The following is a 21197-nucleotide window of genomic DNA, read 5'->3' as shown; positions in this document are numbered from 1 at the left end:
TTTAATGATTCAGATTCCACCACACGATGAGGCAGTGAGTTCCACAAATTCACCACCCTCTGCGAGAAGTAGTTCCCGCTCTACTCGGGTTTAAAACAACCGCCTCTCAATCTTTATCTGTGGCCTCTTGTTCTAGATTGCCCATGCGGGGGAACATAGAGTCTGTTTACTTTATCAATCTCTCTTTGTATTCTATATACCTCGATCAGATCCCCTCAAACTCTTCTCAACTCTAAGCCCAAACTGTTCAATCTCTCCTCGCACATCAACCCTTTCATCCCTGGAAAAAGGCCTATCAAAGCTTTTCGTTTTGCACTCATCAAGACGCTTTGCATGAATACCGAAACAACTATTTATATTGTCTGAGAAGAAAGTGCTGATGGGTTGGCAAGAAGACTCTGATTGTTAGAGACATTGGCATGGAGAATGCACCAGATGACTGACCGTTAACTGCTAAGTGTTATTTGAAATTTAAATTGGGCAGTTTTACCCTGATTGAACAAGGCTTTAGCCTGAGAAATGAGTCAGTGAATGGCTGTCACTTATTTTGTTTAGCTGAAACAGGCACATGTCGTTTCTACTTGCAAAGAACTTTGGTTCTCTGGATCATTGGTGATGTATAACTGAAATGCTCACCAGGATCCGAGGAGGTTCTGATATGTGAATCTATGTGGTAATTGCACAGGAAGAATAAACGTCCGATGAGCAATTCCCCTGCTGCCCACGTCTCTCTGCGTCCTATTTACGAGTTGGAGACTTTGGACAGTTCCATGGTACTTAACAGAGAAAACCTAATCTAACACCTGGATAAGTACAGAACTGACCCCGGTCAGGCGACTGCCCCCTGCCCCAAGGAGATCCAACACTCCGCAGCATCAATCAACTAGCATTGCTGTTGCTCGAAAGATTCAAGCCAACATTTGTTAAGCAAATGACTTTATCTATAAAAGCCCAAGCCCTTTGTATTAATTATTCACCAGTAACTCATTTATACAATTTGTAGTAATTTAATTATTTTGATCTGTAATGGAAACTTGATAAATTTGTTTTTCAAAATATTTAATCTCTTTCGAATGTTTTATCTTCTTGATGTGCCTCTTTCATGTGCAATAATGTTTCTTTAACTAGTCCCTTATTCAGATAATTAGAGATTAGTCTATTGATATTACCTGTGGCGTAACAATAATACTGAGCTCAGTGTTGTACTAGTGGAGTTACTGTGTCACTTCAGCTACATTGTAAAACTGTGATGACAATTTGACTTTACAGATGTTCAAATATTAATTGGTGTAAATTACATAAAATTTTCTAATTCCCCAGCGGTGACCGAGAAGCTATTCAGCAAATAGCTTATGAGCTTGTGGAGGATAAAGCAAAAGAAGGAATTGTATACCTTGAAGCTAGATACAATCCACATTACCTGGCAAATTGTAAAGTACATCCTGTTCCATGGGGGCATACAGAGTAAGTTGACTCAAATACAATCCGAGGTTACCATAACTTCTTTATCAGAAATATTTTTTTCTTGTAATATAATGAAAATATTGGAAAAGGGTAGAGGTACGATTATTCGCTGATATCCAACGGAAAGCAGTTTATAAGGCAAATCCAGTACTAAAATGCCTCAAGTTATTTGCTTGTGAATGAAAACAAATTTTTCTTGGACAGACGCATAATTCTGTGAATGCTGTAAATCTGAAATAAAACCAGGAAATGCTCAGGAGGTCAGGAAGCATCTGTGGAGAAACATTTTCAAGGTAGTGAACTTTAATCAGAAGTGACAAAGTAAGCTGTAACGGGTTAAATCCAGAGACAAAGGTGCTATGGATGTGGGGGTAGCAGAGGAAAAGAACAAAAGGGAAGATCTATGAGAGAGTAGGAGGCCAGTGGGTTGAAATGACAAAGGGTTGATGGTTGAGGGTGTGTGCTAATGGAACAGTAAGAAACAGAAGATGGATCCACAGGAAGCATTAATGGGAATAACTGAATCATTTATAACAGTTGCTGTTCAAAGTTTCGTAGATTATCATAGAATTTGCAGAAGGAGGCCACTCGGCCCATCGAGTCTGCACCGGCTCTTGGAAAGAGCACCCTACCCGAGGTCAACACCACCACCCTATCCCCGTAACCCCACCCAACACTAAGGGCAATTTTGGACACTAAGGGCAATTTATCATGGCCAATCCATCTAACCTGCACATCTTTGGACTGTGGGAGGAAACCGGCACATCTTTGGACTGTGGGAGGAAACCGGAGCACCTGGTGGAAACCCACGCAGACACGGGGAGGATGTGCAGACTCCGCACAGACAGTGACCCAAGTTGGAATAGAACCTGGGACCCTGGAGCTGTGAAGCAATTATGCTATCCACAATGCTACCGTGTTGCCCTGTTAAAAAATAAAGGAAGATAAATGTGAATCACTGGTGTAAAATGTGACATTTTCTGAACAAATGCAACAGAGGTAGAGGAACTGGGAGGATGGGAGAGAGTCCGTGAAGGAAGCAGGGTGCGAGGTTGGAATCGGACTCTGGTGGAGTCGCTTGAGTTGAACAATTTCAGATTTTACTCACTGTCCAAAGATGCGCAGGGTCAGTACAGACTTGATGGATCGAATAGTCGCATCCTGCATTATGGTGATGCTGTGGATTCTATGATGAGGCTAAAGCAGTTGTATAACAGATATGATTAAACCCCTGCCTGATAGACTTGAAGGAGAGCACATGAGTGTCTGATACCCTCTCTGACAGTGTTGTTATCCACACCAATATTGTTCCTTTTATACAAAAAAAAAGGAACAATGTCTGGGAACTATAGAGCAGACCCATAACATGAATGATGGGAAAGATATTGGAATTTATACTAAAATAAATGATAAAACATTTACCAGCGGAAAATATAATAAAAGCAGTCAGCATGGATTCTGACAGGCTAAGTCATGCTCAACTAAACTGATAAATTCTTTTGAAGAGGTAATGGAAAGAATAAAGGGAATGCACTTGAATGTTCAAAAGGAGTTTGATGAGGTAATCTATAGGGCATATGGGGCCAAGGTACAAGTAACTGAATGGATCGCAAATTAACTTAAAGAAAGAGAAAACCGAGTGGGAATATAGGGAAGTTATTTGAATCGGAAGAAGTAAGAAATGGAAATTGCTGTTGTTCATAATTTACATCAATGATTTGGATTTGGGAATAAGTAGCACAGTATCAAGATTTACAGATTACTTGGGGGAATAACTAACATTGAAGAAGAATGCAACATAATCATATTATCATAGAATTTACAGTGCAGAAGGCTGCCATTTGGTCCATCAAGTCTGCACCGGCCCTTGGAAAGAGTACCCCACTTAACCCCTGCCTCCACCTTATCCCTGTAACTCCATCCAATCTTTTTGGACACTTGGGGCAATTTATCTTGGCCAATCTACCTAACCTGCACATCTTTGGACTGTGGGAGGAAACCCACACCGACATGGAGAGAACGTGCAGACTCCGCACAGACAGTGGCCCAAGTCGAGAATCTAACCTGGGACCCTGGAGCTGTGAAGCAACTGTGCTAACTGCTGTGCTACCGTGCTGACCCATAATGCAAGAAGACATATTAGTAGACTAAACAGTTAAGTGACAAATGAACTTTAACATTACAAAAAACACACAGAACCATCACCTGTATCTCTGAAAATAAGTAAGCGAATGGAGCAAGAGGGATCTAAGCATCATTAAAAGCAGCATCACAGGTCATCAAAGCAATTAGAAATGCTTAAAAAAAAAAAGGGCTCTAATTTATTTCTAGTGGTATTGAATTTGGGTTAAACTTGTGCAGGACTGTGATCATGCTGCACTTTGAGTACTGTGCGTAGTACTGGCTTCCATATCACTGGACGTAAAATCTCTGGAGGAAGTAAATCTGGAAAAACTGAATAGGTTGGGCCTTTTTCAATAGAAAAGTGAAGACTTTAAGGTTACCTGATTATGAATGGAGTGTGCAGCATAGTTGTGGAGTAAATATTTCCACTTGTGGGGCCATACTTGAGGCAGCATGGTAGCATTGTGGATAGCACAATGGCTTCACAGCTCCAGGGTCCCAGGTTCGATTCCGGCTTGGGTCACTGTTTGTGCGGAGTCTGCACATCCTCCCCGTGTGTTTCCGCCGGGTACTCCAGTTTCCTCCCACAGTCCAAAGATGTGCAGGTTAGGTCGATTGGCCATGATAAATTGCCCTTAGTGTCCAAAATTGCCCTTTAGTGTTGGGTGGGGTTACTAGGTTATTGGGATAGGGTGGAGGTGTTGACCTTGGGTAGGGTGCTCTTTCCAAGAGCCGGTGCAGACTCGATGGGCCGAATGGCCTCCTTCTGCACTGTAAATTCTATGATAAATGCTCTAATACTAATATGTCCAATAGGGAAATAAGAAATTACGCACTGTGAGGTCGGTGACATGGGAGGAGACTAGTGTGAAGTGTCAGGACCACCACAAATAGGTTGGATTGAATGGCCCCTGGATCAATTGGAATCAATGCTTTGCTTCCGAGCATCACAGGTCTGCCTTTTCACAATGCACAAATATTTTGAAAATGTAAGTTTTAAGTTCTCTATAATTTGAATATTATTTTTGCTCCATAGAGGTGATGTGAGCCCAGATGAAGTTGTTAATCTTGTTAATCAGGGTTTTCGGAGAGGTCAGCATGATTTTGGCATCAAAGTGAGATCAATTCTCTGTTGCATACGCCACAAGCAAGGTAATTTTCTCTTACAATTGTCTTTTCAGGTAACAACAGTATTTTTTTGGAGATGTTTAATTGTTCCTGTTTTCAGTGCGCTGCTATCATTTACACAAGAAACTCAAATGTAGATTTTGTTTTTATTGCTCATCACAAATTTCCTCCGGACAATCGAGAAGTCCATTGATCTCTGGTGGAATTTTCCATGTGGACGCGAGTGGTGAATCGCCGTATGGGCCAGATTTTCCGATTCTGTGTTTCCGATTCAGAGGCTAAGTGCGGGGGATCTGCGGTGTTTTACGTGGAAAAAGTCGGCAGCGCCCCCTCACTGATGTTGCGACCAGTGAGGGGCTAGCAGCCGAGCCAGGTAAAACTCCCGGCCTCTATGAAATGAATGGCCGGGTCTGTGGCTGCACATGTGCATGGTCATGACCTGCAGCGGTTGGGCCGCAAAACATGGCGCCGGCCGTGCACAGACCAGATAGTGCCCACCAGAACCCCCAGCCCTCGCAGTAGCTCCCCCGGCCAGCAGCACGGCACCCAGCTGACTGTGGCGGCGTTAGACACAGTCCGCTGGTGGCGCTGGACACAGTCCACAGCTGGCATGCCGGGTTCCCCACGGCTGAGACCAGAAGTGAACCGTGCAATCGTGAACTCAGCCTATTGGGGACGGAGCATCGGGGGATGGCCTTCAAGTGACATGCTGAGGCCGTCCTAACGGCTTGCGATGCGCGCCGCGATGATGCCGTTTTGGAGGGGGTGGAGCATACGAAACCTATGCCAAACAGGCGCCGCCCCGAATTTCGGCATCCAAAGGGATTCTCTGCCCGATCGCCGATTATGAAATTGGCAGCGGGGAAAGGGAAATCCCACCCTATGTCTTTCAGCCAACCAGTCGGAGAAGGGAATTGGCAAACTGTATGAAACATCATGACCAATGGTACAAAATCAAGCATTAGTCACTGTATGTGGTTACAGGCCAGAAATCATTCAAATTAACTTATCCATCTTGTTGTCGGACAAGGCATGATTTTGATGTGAACAGTGCAGGGCAAGTCAGTTGCCCCTGGGCCGGGAAACCGAAGGACTTTATCCCCCTGACCAGCAGCCTGCATTGGGAAGCTGATGTATTCCTGTTTCCTTGCTAACAGACCACCTGCTTGATGACCATATGGACAGCAAACTGACTGACTGCTAATGCCACCTGTTACAGGCAGACACGAGCCTGTAGCTGAGGACTGTATGGTTCTTCAGACCCACAGACTGCTGTGATGCCCTGGCGTTTAGCTGCAATTCCTGCTGTAACAGATGACAGTCAGTGACTGCCTGTAGAAATGCAGACTCCTCACACACTGATCCTTCATCAGCTTTGACATTCTGTCCCAGAAAATTTGTTCTGTTTCCTTTGCCCATGCCTTGTGCATACAATCCAAGCCCACTTCTTCGAGATTTTGCAGGCCTGTGCTTCCATCCGTGCTGTTTCTGCTGGTGTGACAATAGCAATCCCACTGGCTGAACACCGGAAAAATAGGGATGTCAATGCATTAAAACTGTAAGTGTAGCCAACTGCAGTGTGAAAATCTGCATAAACGCTCAAGCAGCCAAAACGGTTCAAAAGATTCTCCGCAACCTAAAAAGGGCTTTTCCAATACTTACATAATGAAGGTGAGCATTCCTTTAAGTATCATTCATCCATGGGATATAGGCATCACTGGCAAGGCCAATATTAATTGTCCATCCCTAATTGCCTTTGAGGAAGATGGTGGTGAGCCACCTTCCTGAACTGCTACAGTCTTTGTAGTGAAGGTAAACCCATAATTCTGTTCCCTGATGGTGGGGTTGCCATGGAGAACACAGTAATCAAAGTTGACTTTTAAAAAAAATTAAATAAGTCTACTCAGGATGTTTACAGTGGGGGAATTCAGTGATGGTAATGCTACTGACTGTCAAGAAGAAATAGTTAAATTCTCTTATTGGAGAAGGTTATTGCCTGGTTTTGTGTGGCATGAATGTTACTTGCCACATATCAGACCAGGCCTGAATGTTGTCTAGGTCTCATTGCACAAGGGCACAGACTGCTTCATTGTTTAAGGAGGTGCAAAATGGAACTCAGCACTGATCATCCTCACTTTTGTTGTGGGGGGGGGAAGGTCATTGATGGGGAAATTGAAAATGGTTGTGCCTAGGAGACATAACCCTGAGGAACCCCTAGGACTAAGATGATTGGTCTCCAAGAGCCACAACCATCTTTCTGCTCGGTATCATTACAGCCTACAGTAGCCCCTCATTTCCGGTAGCATCGGTTTAGCCAGAATTCCTTTGTGCCACACTCCGTCACCTACTAATGTGATGCCAAGGGCAGTCATACTAGTTTCACCTCCTGGAATTCCGCTCTTTTGCCCAAGGCCGTACTGAGGTCTGGAACAGATGTGGCTTTGGTGGAACCCAAACTGAGCATTGGTGAGCAAGTTGATGCTGAGTGCTATTAAATATATCAACACCCTCCAACATTTTGCTGATGATTGAGAGTGGATGTTGGTGAAATGGCAGTATTGTAGCTATGCTGGAACAGCTTGGCTAACTTTGCAGCTAGTTTTGGATTACCACTCTTGAGGACAACTGTCAGAATGTTGTTGGCACCATATCATTTGCTGCATTCAGTTCACATCAGTTGTGATGTGACGTGAATTGAACTGCCTTAAATTGGAATCTATGATGTTGCAAGCCTCAGGAGGAGACCAAGATGGATAATCCACTTGGTCCTTCTGACCAAAGATGGTTTCAAACAGTTCAGCCTTGTCTTATACACTCACTTCTTGGATTCCAACATTATTGAGGATGAGAATGCTTAGAGATTTGTCCCATTAGTTGTTTAATTATTTATTTTCTGAAAAGTTTCTGCCATGTTTTGCTGGATATGCATAAAAATGATCGAATCAGGGGCAGCATGGTGGTGCAGTGGTTAGCACTGCTGCCTCACGACGCTGAGGACGCGAGTTCGATCCCAGCCCCAGGTCACTGTCTGTGTGGAGTTTGCACATTCTCCCTGTGTTTAGGTGGGTTTCACCCCCACAACCCAAAGATGTACAGGTTAGGTGGATTGGCCACACTAAATTGCCCCTTAATTGGAAAAAAAATAATTCATTTGAAAAATAAGAATGATCGAATCAAATGCTTCCAGGCAACAGTTTTCCAGAAGGCTCTATACAAGCTCATGACTCCTATTTAAGTAGGCTAAGGAAGCATCCGGTATTCATTCCCGGCCGTGACCTGGACAGGGCAGCTGCATGCATCCGGTATTCATTCCCGGCCGTGACCTGGACAGGGCAGCTGCATTTGATGTGCACATCTCGTGCGGGGTGACCCACTGGTATATTATATGACTATTTAACACTCAAAAAACCTGCGCAAAGGAATAGCTAATTGTGCAGAACTTGCATTTATCTGTCTGTCTCTCTAGAATGGTCTCCTGAAATTGCTGAGCTTTGTAAAAAGTATCGAAATGATGGTGTAGTGGGAATTGACCTCGCAGGAGATGAATTGACTAACGCTGAGACCTATCCAGGTCATATGACAGCTTATGAGGTAAGATATCTATACTGATATTAACATTGCATTGTATTCCAATTTCCCTAATTACCAAACACCATGCTCCTCTCAATTTAATTTATAATTGAGGAAAATAAGCATAGACTTTGCATTTGTTACTTACTTTCAGCCACTAACACTTCTATTTCATGTGTAAAGATACAGAATGACATAATGTACTATATGTACATTTCGCTACTCTTACTCTACAAAAATAAGGAAGAATCCTGAGAAACCCTATAAATAAGAATAGTTGGAGAAAGTATTGACTTAACAATAATTTGACTGGTACTTATTGTGGTAAGTACCTGAAAGTAGTACCTCAATTAACCCGGGGGAATATCGTCATTGGTGGATTCCTTTTGCCATTATCCTGGCTGGATAAAGTGAATGTGGTGAATAGAAATTCTTTATAGTGGTGCCTATGGCCCTGATGTTTACCAGGAGGCAGAGCGGGTACAGGTGAGGCACTTACGGTGCTTGTCAAGTTTCTTTTTGAAAGCCATGAATGAAACTGCCTCTGCTATAATTTCAGACAGTGCACTCCAGATCAAAACCAATCACTCACTGTACTTTTAAAAAAAAAATAGTATTTCCCATGAAGTGTTTAGTTCTTTGGCCAATCAACATTAAATCTGTGTCCTCTAGCTTTCGACCCTTTCACCAATGGGAATGGTTTATTTCTCTCGATAAAAACACTAAACAGGCAAAGGCACATCGAGGGATGGTACAAAGGAAATGCACAAATCTGGTTGGTTGAAATATGTGTCCAATTGCTTTACTTTAGAAATTTGGTTTGTGATGTTTTTATTTTTCTTCAAATGTTTTAAATTCTCCTCCTTTTTCACATTTTCTCCCAAATTTACACCCAACAATAATCGGTAACAATTGTAATGTCAATCCCATATCAATAACAACGATCCCATCCTCCCACCAAACCCCAGACATTAGCCCGCATGTTCACACAATCAAATGACAAAAAGAAATCGGGAATCGCCCATAGTCACCATTAACACATACAATCCTCCCAGCCCCCAACCCCGTTGGCAGTTAGGAGGGATTATTGGGTTTCGGGGATGGGGTGGAAGTGAGGGCTTAAGTGGTACGGTACAGACTCGATGGGTCGAATGACCTCCCTCTGCACTGTATGTTCTATGTTCTAACCCCCCCTAATGTTCGATATGATCCAATTCTCAAAAGTGCAGAATGAATAACGCCAATGAATTGTAGAACCCCTCCATCCTTCCCCTCAGTTCAAATTTGACCTTTTTCAAACATTAAGAATTACAGCAGGTCCCCCTGCCATGCTAGGGCACAGGGTGGAGAGGTTGATCTCCACCCTAACAGGATCTGCCTTCGGGTGATCAACGAGGCGAAGGCTACAATATCTGCCCCCGCGTCTGTTTCCAACCCCGGCTGGTCCGACACCCTGAATATGGCCTCCCGAGGGCCGGGTTCAGTTTCCCGTGCACCACTTTAGAGATTACCCTAAACACCTCCTTCCAGTAATCCTCCAGCTTTGGACAGGACCAAAACATATGAACGTGGTTTGCAGGCCCCCCGTGCCACAATGTTCTCACACACCTTCTGCCCCCTCGAAGAGCCGGCTCATCCTTGCCTTTGTAAGGTGTGCTCTATACACCACCTTCACCTGTATCAGCCCCATACTCCACACGAGGCGGAGGCATTCAACTTCCGGAGCACCTCATACCAGAACTCCTCCTCCATACCCTCTCCCAACTCTTCTTCCCACTTTGCCTTGATCCCTTCTAGCGGCTTCTTCTCCTCCTCCAAAATAGCCCCGTACACCACATTTACTACTCCCTTCTCCAGTCTCCCTGTCGTCCACACCTCCTCCAGCAATGTGGAAGCCGGCTCCACTGGAAAGCTCTGTATCTCCTTTCTGGCAAAGTCTTGAACCTGCATGTATCTAAATATTTCCCCCTGCTCCAGCCCATACTTCGTTATCAGCTCCTTCAATCCCGCAAAAAGGCCCCCAAGAAATCAATCTTTAGTGTCCTAATTCCCATCTCCGAAAATTTCCATCCCACTTTCCTGGCTCAAATCTATGGTTCCACCGAATCGGCATTTCCCTTGACCCTGCCACAACCCAAAGTGCTGTTGAAACTTCCTCCAAATTCTTAATGAAGCTATTACTACCGACTCCCTGCGTATCTCCCTGGGGCCGTCGGGAGCGGCACTGTCACTAGTGCCTTCAATCCTGACCCCCTACCCAAACTCTCCTCCATTCTGACCCATTGGGAGTCAACCCCTCTGACCCAGCTCTGTACCTTCTCCACCGTCGCTGCCCAGTAATAATACATCAGGTTCGGAAGACCCAAACCCCCTGCCTGCCTTCCTCTCTGTAGTAGCACCTTTCTAATTCTGGCAACCTTCAGGCATTGGTTTGTGATGTTTTTACGTTGGCTTTTATTTTTGCACTGTGACCAAGTGGACGTTGTGACACTTGGTGATCGAGGGAAGGTAAGATGTGAGACTTTTTATGACTATTAAATTGGGCTCAATAAAATACCACATAAAAGGCTACTTGATAAGATAAGAACCAATGATGTTAGGGGTAGTATATTAACAATGATACAGGATTGGCTAACTAATAGAAGACGGAGAGTTGGGATAAAAGGACCTTTTTCAGGGTGGCAACCCGTAACTCGGAGTGCTACAGTGCTGAGGCCGCAATGATTTACAATATATTAATGACTTGAACAATGGAAGTAAATGTACTATTGTCAAGTTTGTGGATGACACAACAGTAGGTGGGAAAGCAAGTGGTGAGATTGACACAGGGTAAAAATTTAGCAGATTGAGTAGGTAAAAACTTTTTTTTTTTAAATTTAGAGTGCCCAATTATTTTTTCCAATTAAGGGGCAATTTAGCGTGGCCAATCCACCTACTCTGCACATTTTTAGGTTGTGGGGGCGAAACCCACGCAGACACGGGGAGAATGTGCAAACTCCACACGGACAGTGACCCAGAGCCGGGATCGAACCTGGGACCTCAGTGCCGTGAGGCGGTTGTGCTAACCACTAGGCCACCGTGCTGCCCAGTAGGTAAAAACTTAGCAGATTTAATGTAATGTAGGAAAATGCGAAGTTATGCACTTTGGTAGAAAGAATAAAGGAACGGGATATTATTTAAATGGATGAAAGCTGCAGTGCAGAGGGATTTTGGGGGTCCTTGTGCATAAATCAGGAACAGCTAGCATGCAAGTTCAGCAGGTAATAGGGAAGGTAAATTAATGTTGATCTTTAGTTCAGAGGGAATAGGGCATAAAAATAGGAAGTCCTTGCTAAAACTATACAAGGCATTCGTTAGATTGCACCTGGAATACTGTGAACAGTTTTGTTCCCCTTGGCTAATGAAAGATATACTGGCATTGGATAAAGTCCAGAGAAGGTTCATTGGGTTGATCCAGGTATGAGGGAATTTTCTTATGAGAAGCGGTTGATTCAGTTGGGCCTATATTCAGTGGAGTTTTGAAGAATGAGAGGTGACCTTATTGAGACATATAGGATTCTCAGGGGCTTGACGGGGTAGATGCTGAGAGGTTGTGAGAGAGTCCAAGACCATAGGGCATAATCTCCGAGTAATGGGTTGCCCATTTAAGATGGAGATGGAGAGGAATTTCTTTTGAGACTTGTGAATCTGTGGAATTCTTTACCACAGAGAGCTGTGGAGGCTGGATCGTTAAGTATGTCCAAGGCTGAGATAAACAGATTTTTAATCAATAAGGGTATCGAGGGTTATCGGGATAAAGTGAGAAAGTGAAGTTGAGGATTATATCAGATCTGTCATGATCTCATTGAATGGCAAAGCAGAGTCGATGGGCTGAATGAACTCTTCAGCTCCTACATTTGCATTTACTGGAATCCTAATTGATTAGCCACTCGCAAGCAGGCTTGTTTAGGCTGCTTCCACCGTTCATCCTATTTTTCATTCAGCTGGTTGTCATATAAGTAGTGGCCAGGGCCATGCTATTATGATGGTGACATTGTCCAGCATGCAACAGACAATACCAATCTTGGCATGCGATTTGTCGAGTTGTAGGATTCCTTCTGGGTGGCCCAGACTTCAGAAGCATTGTTTCCGCATGCACATTTCTTGTGGCAGCATGCTTTTTGTTTATGCATGTTGCCCAAATGAGTGTGGGTCATGCACTGTAAGTCATGAGTAATGTTGCCAAAGCCCTTTTTGCCCAGTAGCCATCCCCTAGTTTTGTTATGGTGGCTCAAATGCAGATGGCATATCTGACCATCACAGAATGCAAGTGCCAGGATACTAGGCCTATCTTGCCTCATACGCTGTGTATGGCTGTGAGCGGAATCCCTATTTAGCTCAGTACATCTCAGTTGAATAATGGAGCTGGGTTTGATGGCCCTTTGTTCACTCATTTGAAGGTAGGAGCATGTAAAATAAAATAAGTGGCCTGCCCATTGCCTTGCCACCCACCCATCCACCTGTAACCTATCTCACATATTTACGGTGGCCATAATGTGGAGATGCCGGCGTTGGACTGGGGTGAGCACAGTAAGAAGTCTTACAACACCAGGTTAAAGTCAAACATGTTTGTTTCAAACACTAGCTTTCGGAGCACTGCTCCTTCCTCAGCAGTGCTCCGAAAGCTAGTGTTTGAAACAAACATGTTGGACTTTAACCTGGTGTTGTAAGACTTCTTACTATATTTATGGTGGGGAGGAAAGGCATCAGCCATCTCTACACAATATACCTCCACACAAAATCCAGACCATGCTGTTTGCAAAGTGACATTTGCAAACTATACTATAGCACTACAGCCTCTGGGTTCATGCATGAAGAAGTACTGGATGAGCACCATTGCCTGTGAACCCAATCCAAGCATAAATCAACACCATCTGGCCAGAAAACTTGTATTGTGGTGAGATATAATTCTGTGATTTTATGATTCCTCTCCAGATGGCTGTGAAATATGGTATCCACCGTACTGTTCATGCTGGGGAATCTGGACCTGCAAAAGTGGTGCGTGAGGTAAGATATTTGACAAAAGTTTTTACCTCTGATTTTATGATCAAGAAACCAATCAGTGATTGAGTTTAAAATATGGAAGCTTGTTTCAACTGACTTTGAATCGTTTCTGTGGCCAATGTTCGTGATTATCATTGCAGTGCTTTTATAATGCTACTCACAAGGAGGGATAATGACTGGTTCAGGAGCAAAGAATTTGTGATTTATTGCAGAAACAAATGCGGCATGTATTGTATTTTTTCCCATTTATAGTTGTGAATAAGTAAACATGGCAAAAAACATAATGGGCTGGATTCGTCGTTTCTGAGACTAAGTTTGGAGGATCTGTGGCGTTTTACATTTTTAAAAAAAAAACAGCGGCGCCCCCTCACCAATCCTGTGACCGGCGAGGGGGCTAGCAGCTGCGCTGCATAAAACGCCCGACTCTCACGATATAAACGGCTGGAGAATAGCTGGGCCGCATGTGCGCAGCGATGACCTGGACACAGTCTGCAGTCACCATGCCGAGTTCCCGACCGCTGAGACCCCACCAGGTCGGGAACTCGGCCCATTGGGGATGGAGCATCGGAGGAGGGCCTTCAGGTGACATGCTAAGGCCGTGCCAACAACGTGCGCGTGTGACACAATAATACCATTTTGGAGGGGGTAGAACATACAAAACCTGCGTCAAACAGGCGCTGTCCCTGATTTCGCTATCAAAACGGATTCTCTGCCCGATCGCCGATTACGGAAAGCATCGTATGGGAATAGACAATCCCGCCCAATGACTAGAAAAGCTGCATTTTGGTTTATCTATTTAGTTATGTACATGGATTGGTGATTGGTCAGAAGTATCAAAATTGTAGTTAGTTTGAGTGTGATGTAAGAAGTTGCGTTATTATTTTTGACCAGTTACATTATCCACATAGTCCTGTATCTGGGTAAAGCATCTGTGCTGTGGCCCAACTGAGACGTCATCCATTTACATTTAGAACAGTATTCCTGGCTTGCAGCCTGACATACTGGCCACCTGTTGGCAAGGAAATAGAAGAAGAAAATGATTGCAGTCTGGACCTCCACGTCCCCAAGCTTTCTAGCTTCATCCCCTACCACCACTCCAGCTACTGCACTCTATTTCCTTTTGAGGCCTGGAGCATCCCACTGGGGTTAGCTACATAACTGCTAAATGTAAATCCATTAGGTGGGAGTAGGAAATTGGCCCTAATGGCATTGTGTACTCCGACAATTCTGAAATTTATCCGACAGAAATAATGGGATGTTCAAAAAAAATGTCCATTGGCTATGACGGGTATTTTCACAGGTAATGCAGTTGCCAGGAACGTATTTCCTGTCGATGCCCACCCCGGAGGAAGCCAGCTACACTGTTGCAAATGTGCCACACATAATCGACAGAAGTGAAACTCTCACTCGGAGCATGTTTTCAAACGAAACCTGGTCTATGGAGTCTAAACCTTGGAAAATCTGGTCACTGGCCTGTCAAGTTAAATTCTGTCAAAGTAGAAGTACTAATCGGAGTCTGTCACTTTGTCGATGCTGCATATTCATGAAGCCCAGCCCATCCATTTATACTCCGGGCTGTTTCAGGAATACGGTTAGATACATAGAAGATAGGAGCAAGAGGAGGCCTTTTGGCCCTTCGCGCCTGCTCCGCCATTCATCACGATCCTGGCTGATCATCCAACTCAATAGCCTAATCCTGCTTTCTCCCCATAGCCTTTGATCCCATTCTCCCAAGTGCTATATCCAGCCGCCTCTTGAATACATTCAAACTTTTAGCATCAACTACATCCTGCAGTAATGAACTCCACAGGCTCACCACTCTTCAAATGAAGAAATGTCTCCTTATCTCTGTCTGAAATGGTTTACCCTGAATCCTCAGGCTGTGGGGGGAAAAAAACCTCCAGTTACATCCCATTTATACTCTGGGCTGTTTCAGGAACAGGGTTACATCCCATTGATACTTTGGGCTGTTTCAGGAACAGGGTTACATCCCATTGATACTCTGGGCTGTTTCAGGAACAGGGTTACATCTCATTTATACTCCGCGCTGTTTCATGAGTGGTATACTCCACTGTTGGGCCATTTGACACTTCTCCATTTTGTCAAATTTTCCATGCTGCTCCACCCACGCCGCCCCCTACGTTTTATGTAATTTATATCTCTTTGTGCAAACTGAAAACGCTGACACCTCGACGCCTGCATGTGAGCTGTCACCACAAAGAGACCAGTGAAACTGCTGAATTGTTGGGAATTCAAACAGAGACTCAATCAGCACATTGATCTCGAGGTATGGTATGACGAGAACAGGGAGAGCAGTGAGATCAGCTGTATGGGCCAATGTGGGAGTTTCTATAAGGTTTGTTCAGGCTTTTATTCTAAACGTTTTCATAGAATTTACAGTGCAGAAGGAGGCCATTCAGCCCATCGAGTCTGCACCGGCTCTTGGAAAGAGCACCCTACCCAAGGTCAACAACCCCACCCTATCCCCATAACCCTGTAACCCCACCCAACACTAAGGGCAATTTTGGATACTAAGGGCAATTGATCATGGCCAATCCACCTAACCTGCACATCTTTGGACTGTGGGAGGAAACGCCGCGGCGCACCCGGAGGAAACCCACGCACACACGGGGAAGATGTGCAGACTCCGCACAGACAGTGACCCAAACCGGAATCGGACCTGGGACCCTGGAGCTGTGAAGCGATTGTGCTATCCACAATGCTACTGTGCTGCCCAATTTTAGAGGTACCCATGAAACCCAGTGTCTTGGCCGTGTCTGCGGGGTCTCACCCCCACAACCCAAAGATGTGCAGGGTAGGCAGATTGGCCATGCTAAATTGTCCCTAAATTGGGGGGGAAAAAAAGAATTGGGCACTCTAAATTTATTTTAAAAAATCAAGGGCGGGATTCTCCGCGAACCGGCGGGGTGGGCCACTCAGGTCCGAGGAGTGGCGTGAACTACTCCGGCGTCGAGCTGCCCCGAAGGTGTGGAATCCTCCTCGCCTTCAGGGGCTAGGCCGGCACCGGAGTGTTTGGCACCACACCAGGCGGCACGGAAGGGCTTGGTGCCACACCAACCGGTGCCTAATGGCCTCCGGCAGCTGGCACGAGTTGGCGAATGCGCGGGAGTGCCAGCGTGTGCTTGCATCATCCCAGCGCATGCGCAGTGGGTTCCTCTCCTCATCGGCCATGACGGAGGTTGACAGCGGCCGTTGCGGAGGGAAAGAGTGCCCCACGGCACAGGCCCGCCCGCGGTTCGGTGGGCCCCGATCGCGTGCCAGGCCACCGTGGGGCACCTTCCGGTGCCAGATCCCCCGAGGACTCTGCAGGCTGCACATGGAGCCAGGTCCCGCCGGTAAGGACTTGTTGTGATTTACGCCAGCCGGACCGGCCGAAAACGGGCAGCCACTTGGCCCATCGCACGCTGGAGAATCGCTGGGGGTGGGGCTGCTGCCAACGGCCCCTGACCGACGCGGCGCGATTCCCACCCCTGCCAAAACCCCAATGCCGGAGAATTCGGCAGCCGGAGGGGGCGGATTTCACGCAGCCCCCCCCCATCCTCGGCGATTCTCCGACCCGGTGGGGGGTCGGAGAAACCCACCCCAAGTGTTTTGGAGCGTAGGTGGCAAGGGGGTTCCCACACAACATTACTTGTAAGAAATTTTTATTACTTCCCTTCTAGTTGCATATTTTAGATGATCCAATTTTGTGAGGATACAAAGAACAAAGAAAATTAGAGCATAGGAACAGGCCCTTCGGCCTTCCGCAAGGGAAATGCTGATTCGGGGGAACCATAGATTTGAGCCAGGGAAGTGGGATGGACATTTTCGGAGATGGGAGGAGAAAGGAAGTGGGACACTAAAAGATTTATTTCTTGGGGGTCGTTTTGTGGGATTGAAGGAGCTGGGAGTGAAGTATGGGCTGGAGCAGGGGGAAATATTTAGATGCATGCAGGTTCTAGACTTTGCCAGAAAGGAGATACAGAGCTTCCCAGTAGAGCCGGCTTCTATGTGTGCAGTTAAACTGCTCAATCGTCTTTCATAATCACAAACAAGGAACCACGTCATGAAAAATAAAAATGAAAAATAACCTTCTGGTGGTGCACTTTGCAATATTCACAGGCCTCTGACTGGCGTCATTATCTAGGTCCTAAGCAGGTACCGTTTATCGCTCAAGAGCCACCTGGTCACCCTGGGGTGTCCCTCAAAGATGCTGGGGATCTCCGACTACCCCCAGGAAGTAACTGTCGTGCACACCCTGGTGGTTGGACACAAGTTGGACATTCAGGGAGTGGAACCCCTTCCTGTTGATGTTGGGCAAGTTGACATGCATGCCCTCTATCCCCTGGTCCTGGGGCATCCTGGCAATGGAAGGGAACTCTGCTGCCCGGGCATCCTGTTGGGCCTAGTCCAGGTCAAAGTTTATGTAGTTAGCTGCCTGGGGAAAGAGGGCATCCGAGACTTCACGGATGCACTTGTGGGCTGTTGGTTGGGATATGACTCAAATCCCATGCGAGCCCTGGAATGATACTGAGGTGTAAAAATTCAGGGTGCGATGACCTTGACGGAAACTGGGAGCGGGAATCTCCCTCCTCCCATGTGGTGCCAAGTTCAGACGGAGCCTCCTGCGGCACACGCTGTCATCATCTGTTCAAGCAACCAACTACGCCTGTGCACCTTGGGCCATCGCCAGCCTCCCCTTCTGGGGGTCACCATTCAGCACTCCTGTTGCCACCCCATTGAGGTCGTCATCTGAATCCTCTGTATCAGAACTTGTCTGCCACATAAACTACCATTTCAGCGTGGCATGGCTGCAGTCCACCTGTGCCTGGATAATGATCCTAACTCTGTATTAACCTCAAAGGTAGGTAGTCTGCCAGTATTTAAGCGTGAGATCAAGTGATGGATCTCTTTGTTCACGCTGTTCTGTGCTGGCCTCTCCCTCTTTCTCGTTGGACTGCTGTAGCTGGTTTTATGATGTGGAGAATCATCTCCTTTACAGAGTTCAGGAGAGGCATGTGGCCTTGTCCATCACTGGCACTCTCTGCTCCCTTCTGTTGTGTGCCTCTTTTCTCTGCAAGATAGAATGCCAGTGGTTCTGGAATACTCTGGGTAATGTGCCTGCCATAGCTGAGGGCAGGACAGTAGTACAGTGGTGAGCAGTAGTGCCTCACAGCGCCAGGGGCCTGGGTTCGATTGGGTGACTTTCTGTGTGGAGTTTGCACATTCTCCTGCACATGTCTGGGTTTATGCCAGGTGCTCCGGTTTCCTCCCACAGCTCAAAAGATGTACAGGTTATGTGGATTGGCCATGATCTAAGCACAAGGTGAGAGGATGGGGTATGGGGGGGCTAGGTAGAGTGCTCTTTCACGGGGTCAGTGCAGGCTCAATGGGCCAAATGGCCTCCTGCACTGTGTAGGGATTCTAAGAATAACTTGGGTATGTGGAGGCAGTGAGAGGTGGATGCCAAATCATCATCGGATCCAGAACCTCTGGCCACCTGCTCTCACTCTGTTCTTAGGGTAGCTCTTAAAGATCTCCTGTCCCCTATTGGAAGCATAGAGGCCAACTTCCATCACCCTGACACTGAAGCGGGAAGATTCACCTGATAGATGGGGGTATGGGAGAATGCCACCCCATGAGTTGGAACATTAATTCCTCAAGTCAACCAGGCAGGTTTTGCAACTTCCCAGACCGTGCTAGCTGTCATTTAAGCAGTTGTTTTCATATTGGTGACCTTCGCTTTGTTTGTTGTGTTAAATTGATGGCAACTGGTCTGACATTAGAATTCCATTATCATAATTACAAACCATGGGAGAATAAATTGGTCGTGATAGTCAGTCATTATTTTTGTACAATACTTGAACAAAATTGTAACTAACTGTTAAACAGTGTAAAATATGTCATAATAGTTTTCATAACTACACAATTACAGCCCATCCTTGGATTCTACTGGTACACCATAATTACGCTACACTGTAAACATATCGGCAGGATTATTTGACATGGAGTTTCCCTTTGTCAAGAAAAATAAATATTGGGAAAGCTGCAAATCATCACTGCATAAGAAACTGCTATGCTATATTTCAGAAATAATGTCAAAATTGAAAATATCTGTAGACCAGGTATTTATATTTTAATGACACAAAGTAATTCATAGGCATACACATTAACAAAAATTATTTTCTTCAACACTTTGTCATTTTTAAGTCTGAATAAGTCACTGAACCTTGGAGAGTGGGGGATAGTTCCATTAAGACATAAGGAAGTAATTTAGATATTAGGCAAGGTGGCACAGTGGTTGTTAGCACTGCTGAATCACCTGGGTTTAATTCTGGCCTTGGGTGACTGTGTGGAGTTTGCACATTCTCCCTGTGTCTGCATAATAATAATAATAATCACTTATTGTCACAAGCAGACTTCAATGAAGTTACCGTGAAAAGCCCCTAGTTACCACATTCCGGTGCTTGTTTGGGGAGGCTGGTACGAGAATTGAACCCGCGCTGCTGGCCTTGTTCTGCAATACAAGCCACCTGTTTAGCCCACTGTGCTAAACCAGCCCGTCAGGTGCTCTGATTGCCTCCCACAGTCTAAAGATGTGCCGGTTAAGTGAATTGGCCATGACAAATGACCCCTTAGTGTCTAAAGGTTAGGTGGGGTTACGGGGATAGAGCAGGTGCGTGGGTCTGGGTGGGGTGCTCTTTCAGAGGGTCGGTGCAAACTCAAAGGTGCCGAATGGCCTCCTTCTACACTGCTGGATTCTGAGATATCACCTATTTGCTGCCAAGAATTTGTTGTAAAAAATAATTTGAATTTATGTGTTGCCTTCCTGACTCCTAGTGATGTCTCAAACTACTTCTCTTGCGATCATAGAATTTACAGAAGGAGGCCATTCAGCCCATCGAGTCTGCACTGGCCCGGCCCTTGAAAGATCACCCTACTTAAGCCCACATCTCCACCCTATACCTGTAACCCCACCTAACCTTTGGACACTATGGGATAATTTAGCGTGGCTAATCCGCCTAACCCGTACATCTTTGGATCAATTGCTTTGAAGTTCTTTCACTGCTGTTACATTGGCAAATACAGTAACCATGCTGCACACTGCCATGTCTTGCATATAACTATTAGATGAATGACCAACTAATCTGTGTTTGGCGGCGTTAGCCAGGGAAACATTATTATGAAATAAGTGAGTGCGAAAGTTGAAAGTAATCCCATTTCTACAAATGGATAGCCCTCTTCAATTTTCAAGCTACCAAGATACACAACTTTGACAATCTTCTCCAATTGTTAAAACAATTTAAATCAAATAAAAAGGCTCGAGCTTTGCGTTTGCCAAGATGGTGAAATGGTCAGAATTTTCCATTGTAACTCTGAAATTGAGAGCAGCTTGTGGCATCCACCATGAGCAATAACAGATGAAATCCAGAAGCTGCTATCGGTGATTCTACCAGGGGCTGGTTTAGCACACTGGGCTAAGTCGCTGGCTTTTAAAGCAGACCAAGACAGGCCAGCAGCACGGTTCAATTCCCGTACCAGCCTCCCCGAACAGGCGCCGGAATGTGGCGACTAGGGACTTTTCACAGTAACGTCATTGAAGCCTACTCGTGACAATAAGCGATTTTCATTTCATTTCCACAGTTCCTCAGTTTGAAATCAAGTAGACGACAACTTCCGCGGAGGAAAGGATTGTCCTATGAGCAGAGATTTGAGGAGAATGAGCCAGTACTCTTTGTAGAATTCAAAGCAATGAGATGTGCAGAATTCTGCGTTTTTCCCCAGCTGCATGTTTCTCGACATCGCACCGTTCGCCGGAAACCCCACAGGCAGGGTGCGCTTGTGTGCTGTCGGTGTAAACAGGGAAC

The 21197-nt window shown here is 45.6% G+C and overlaps 1 protein-coding gene across 2 annotated transcripts in view; it reads left to right on the top strand.

The window, feature by feature from the left end:
- The window catches only part of LOC119972638 (adenosine deaminase-like), a 61305-nt gene that overhangs the window by 15843 nt on the left and 24265 nt on the right, over nucleotides 1-21197 (top strand). For both annotated transcript variants that reach the window (XR_005462126.1, XM_038809668.1), the window contains exons 4-7: nucleotides 1321-1464; nucleotides 4625-4740; nucleotides 8183-8307; nucleotides 13261-13332. Coding sequence is in view for 1 of the 2 variants with exons in the window: in XM_038809668.1 (XP_038665596.1) it covers nucleotides 1321-1464; nucleotides 4625-4740; nucleotides 8183-8307; nucleotides 13261-13332 (457 nt within the window). In the remaining variant the exon portion in view is untranslated. The remainder of the gene's footprint in view (nucleotides 1-1320; nucleotides 1465-4624; nucleotides 4741-8182; nucleotides 8308-13260; nucleotides 13333-21197) is intronic.

Source organism: Scyliorhinus canicula, chromosome 10 (assembly GCF_902713615.1).
Source record: "Scyliorhinus canicula chromosome 10, sScyCan1.1, whole genome shotgun sequence".
Taxonomy (NCBI): Eukaryota; Metazoa; Chordata; class Chondrichthyes; order Carcharhiniformes; family Scyliorhinidae; genus Scyliorhinus; species Scyliorhinus canicula.
The sequence above is the reverse complement of the archived record's forward strand: the minus strand, read 5'-3'. Positions and strand labels throughout refer to the sequence as shown.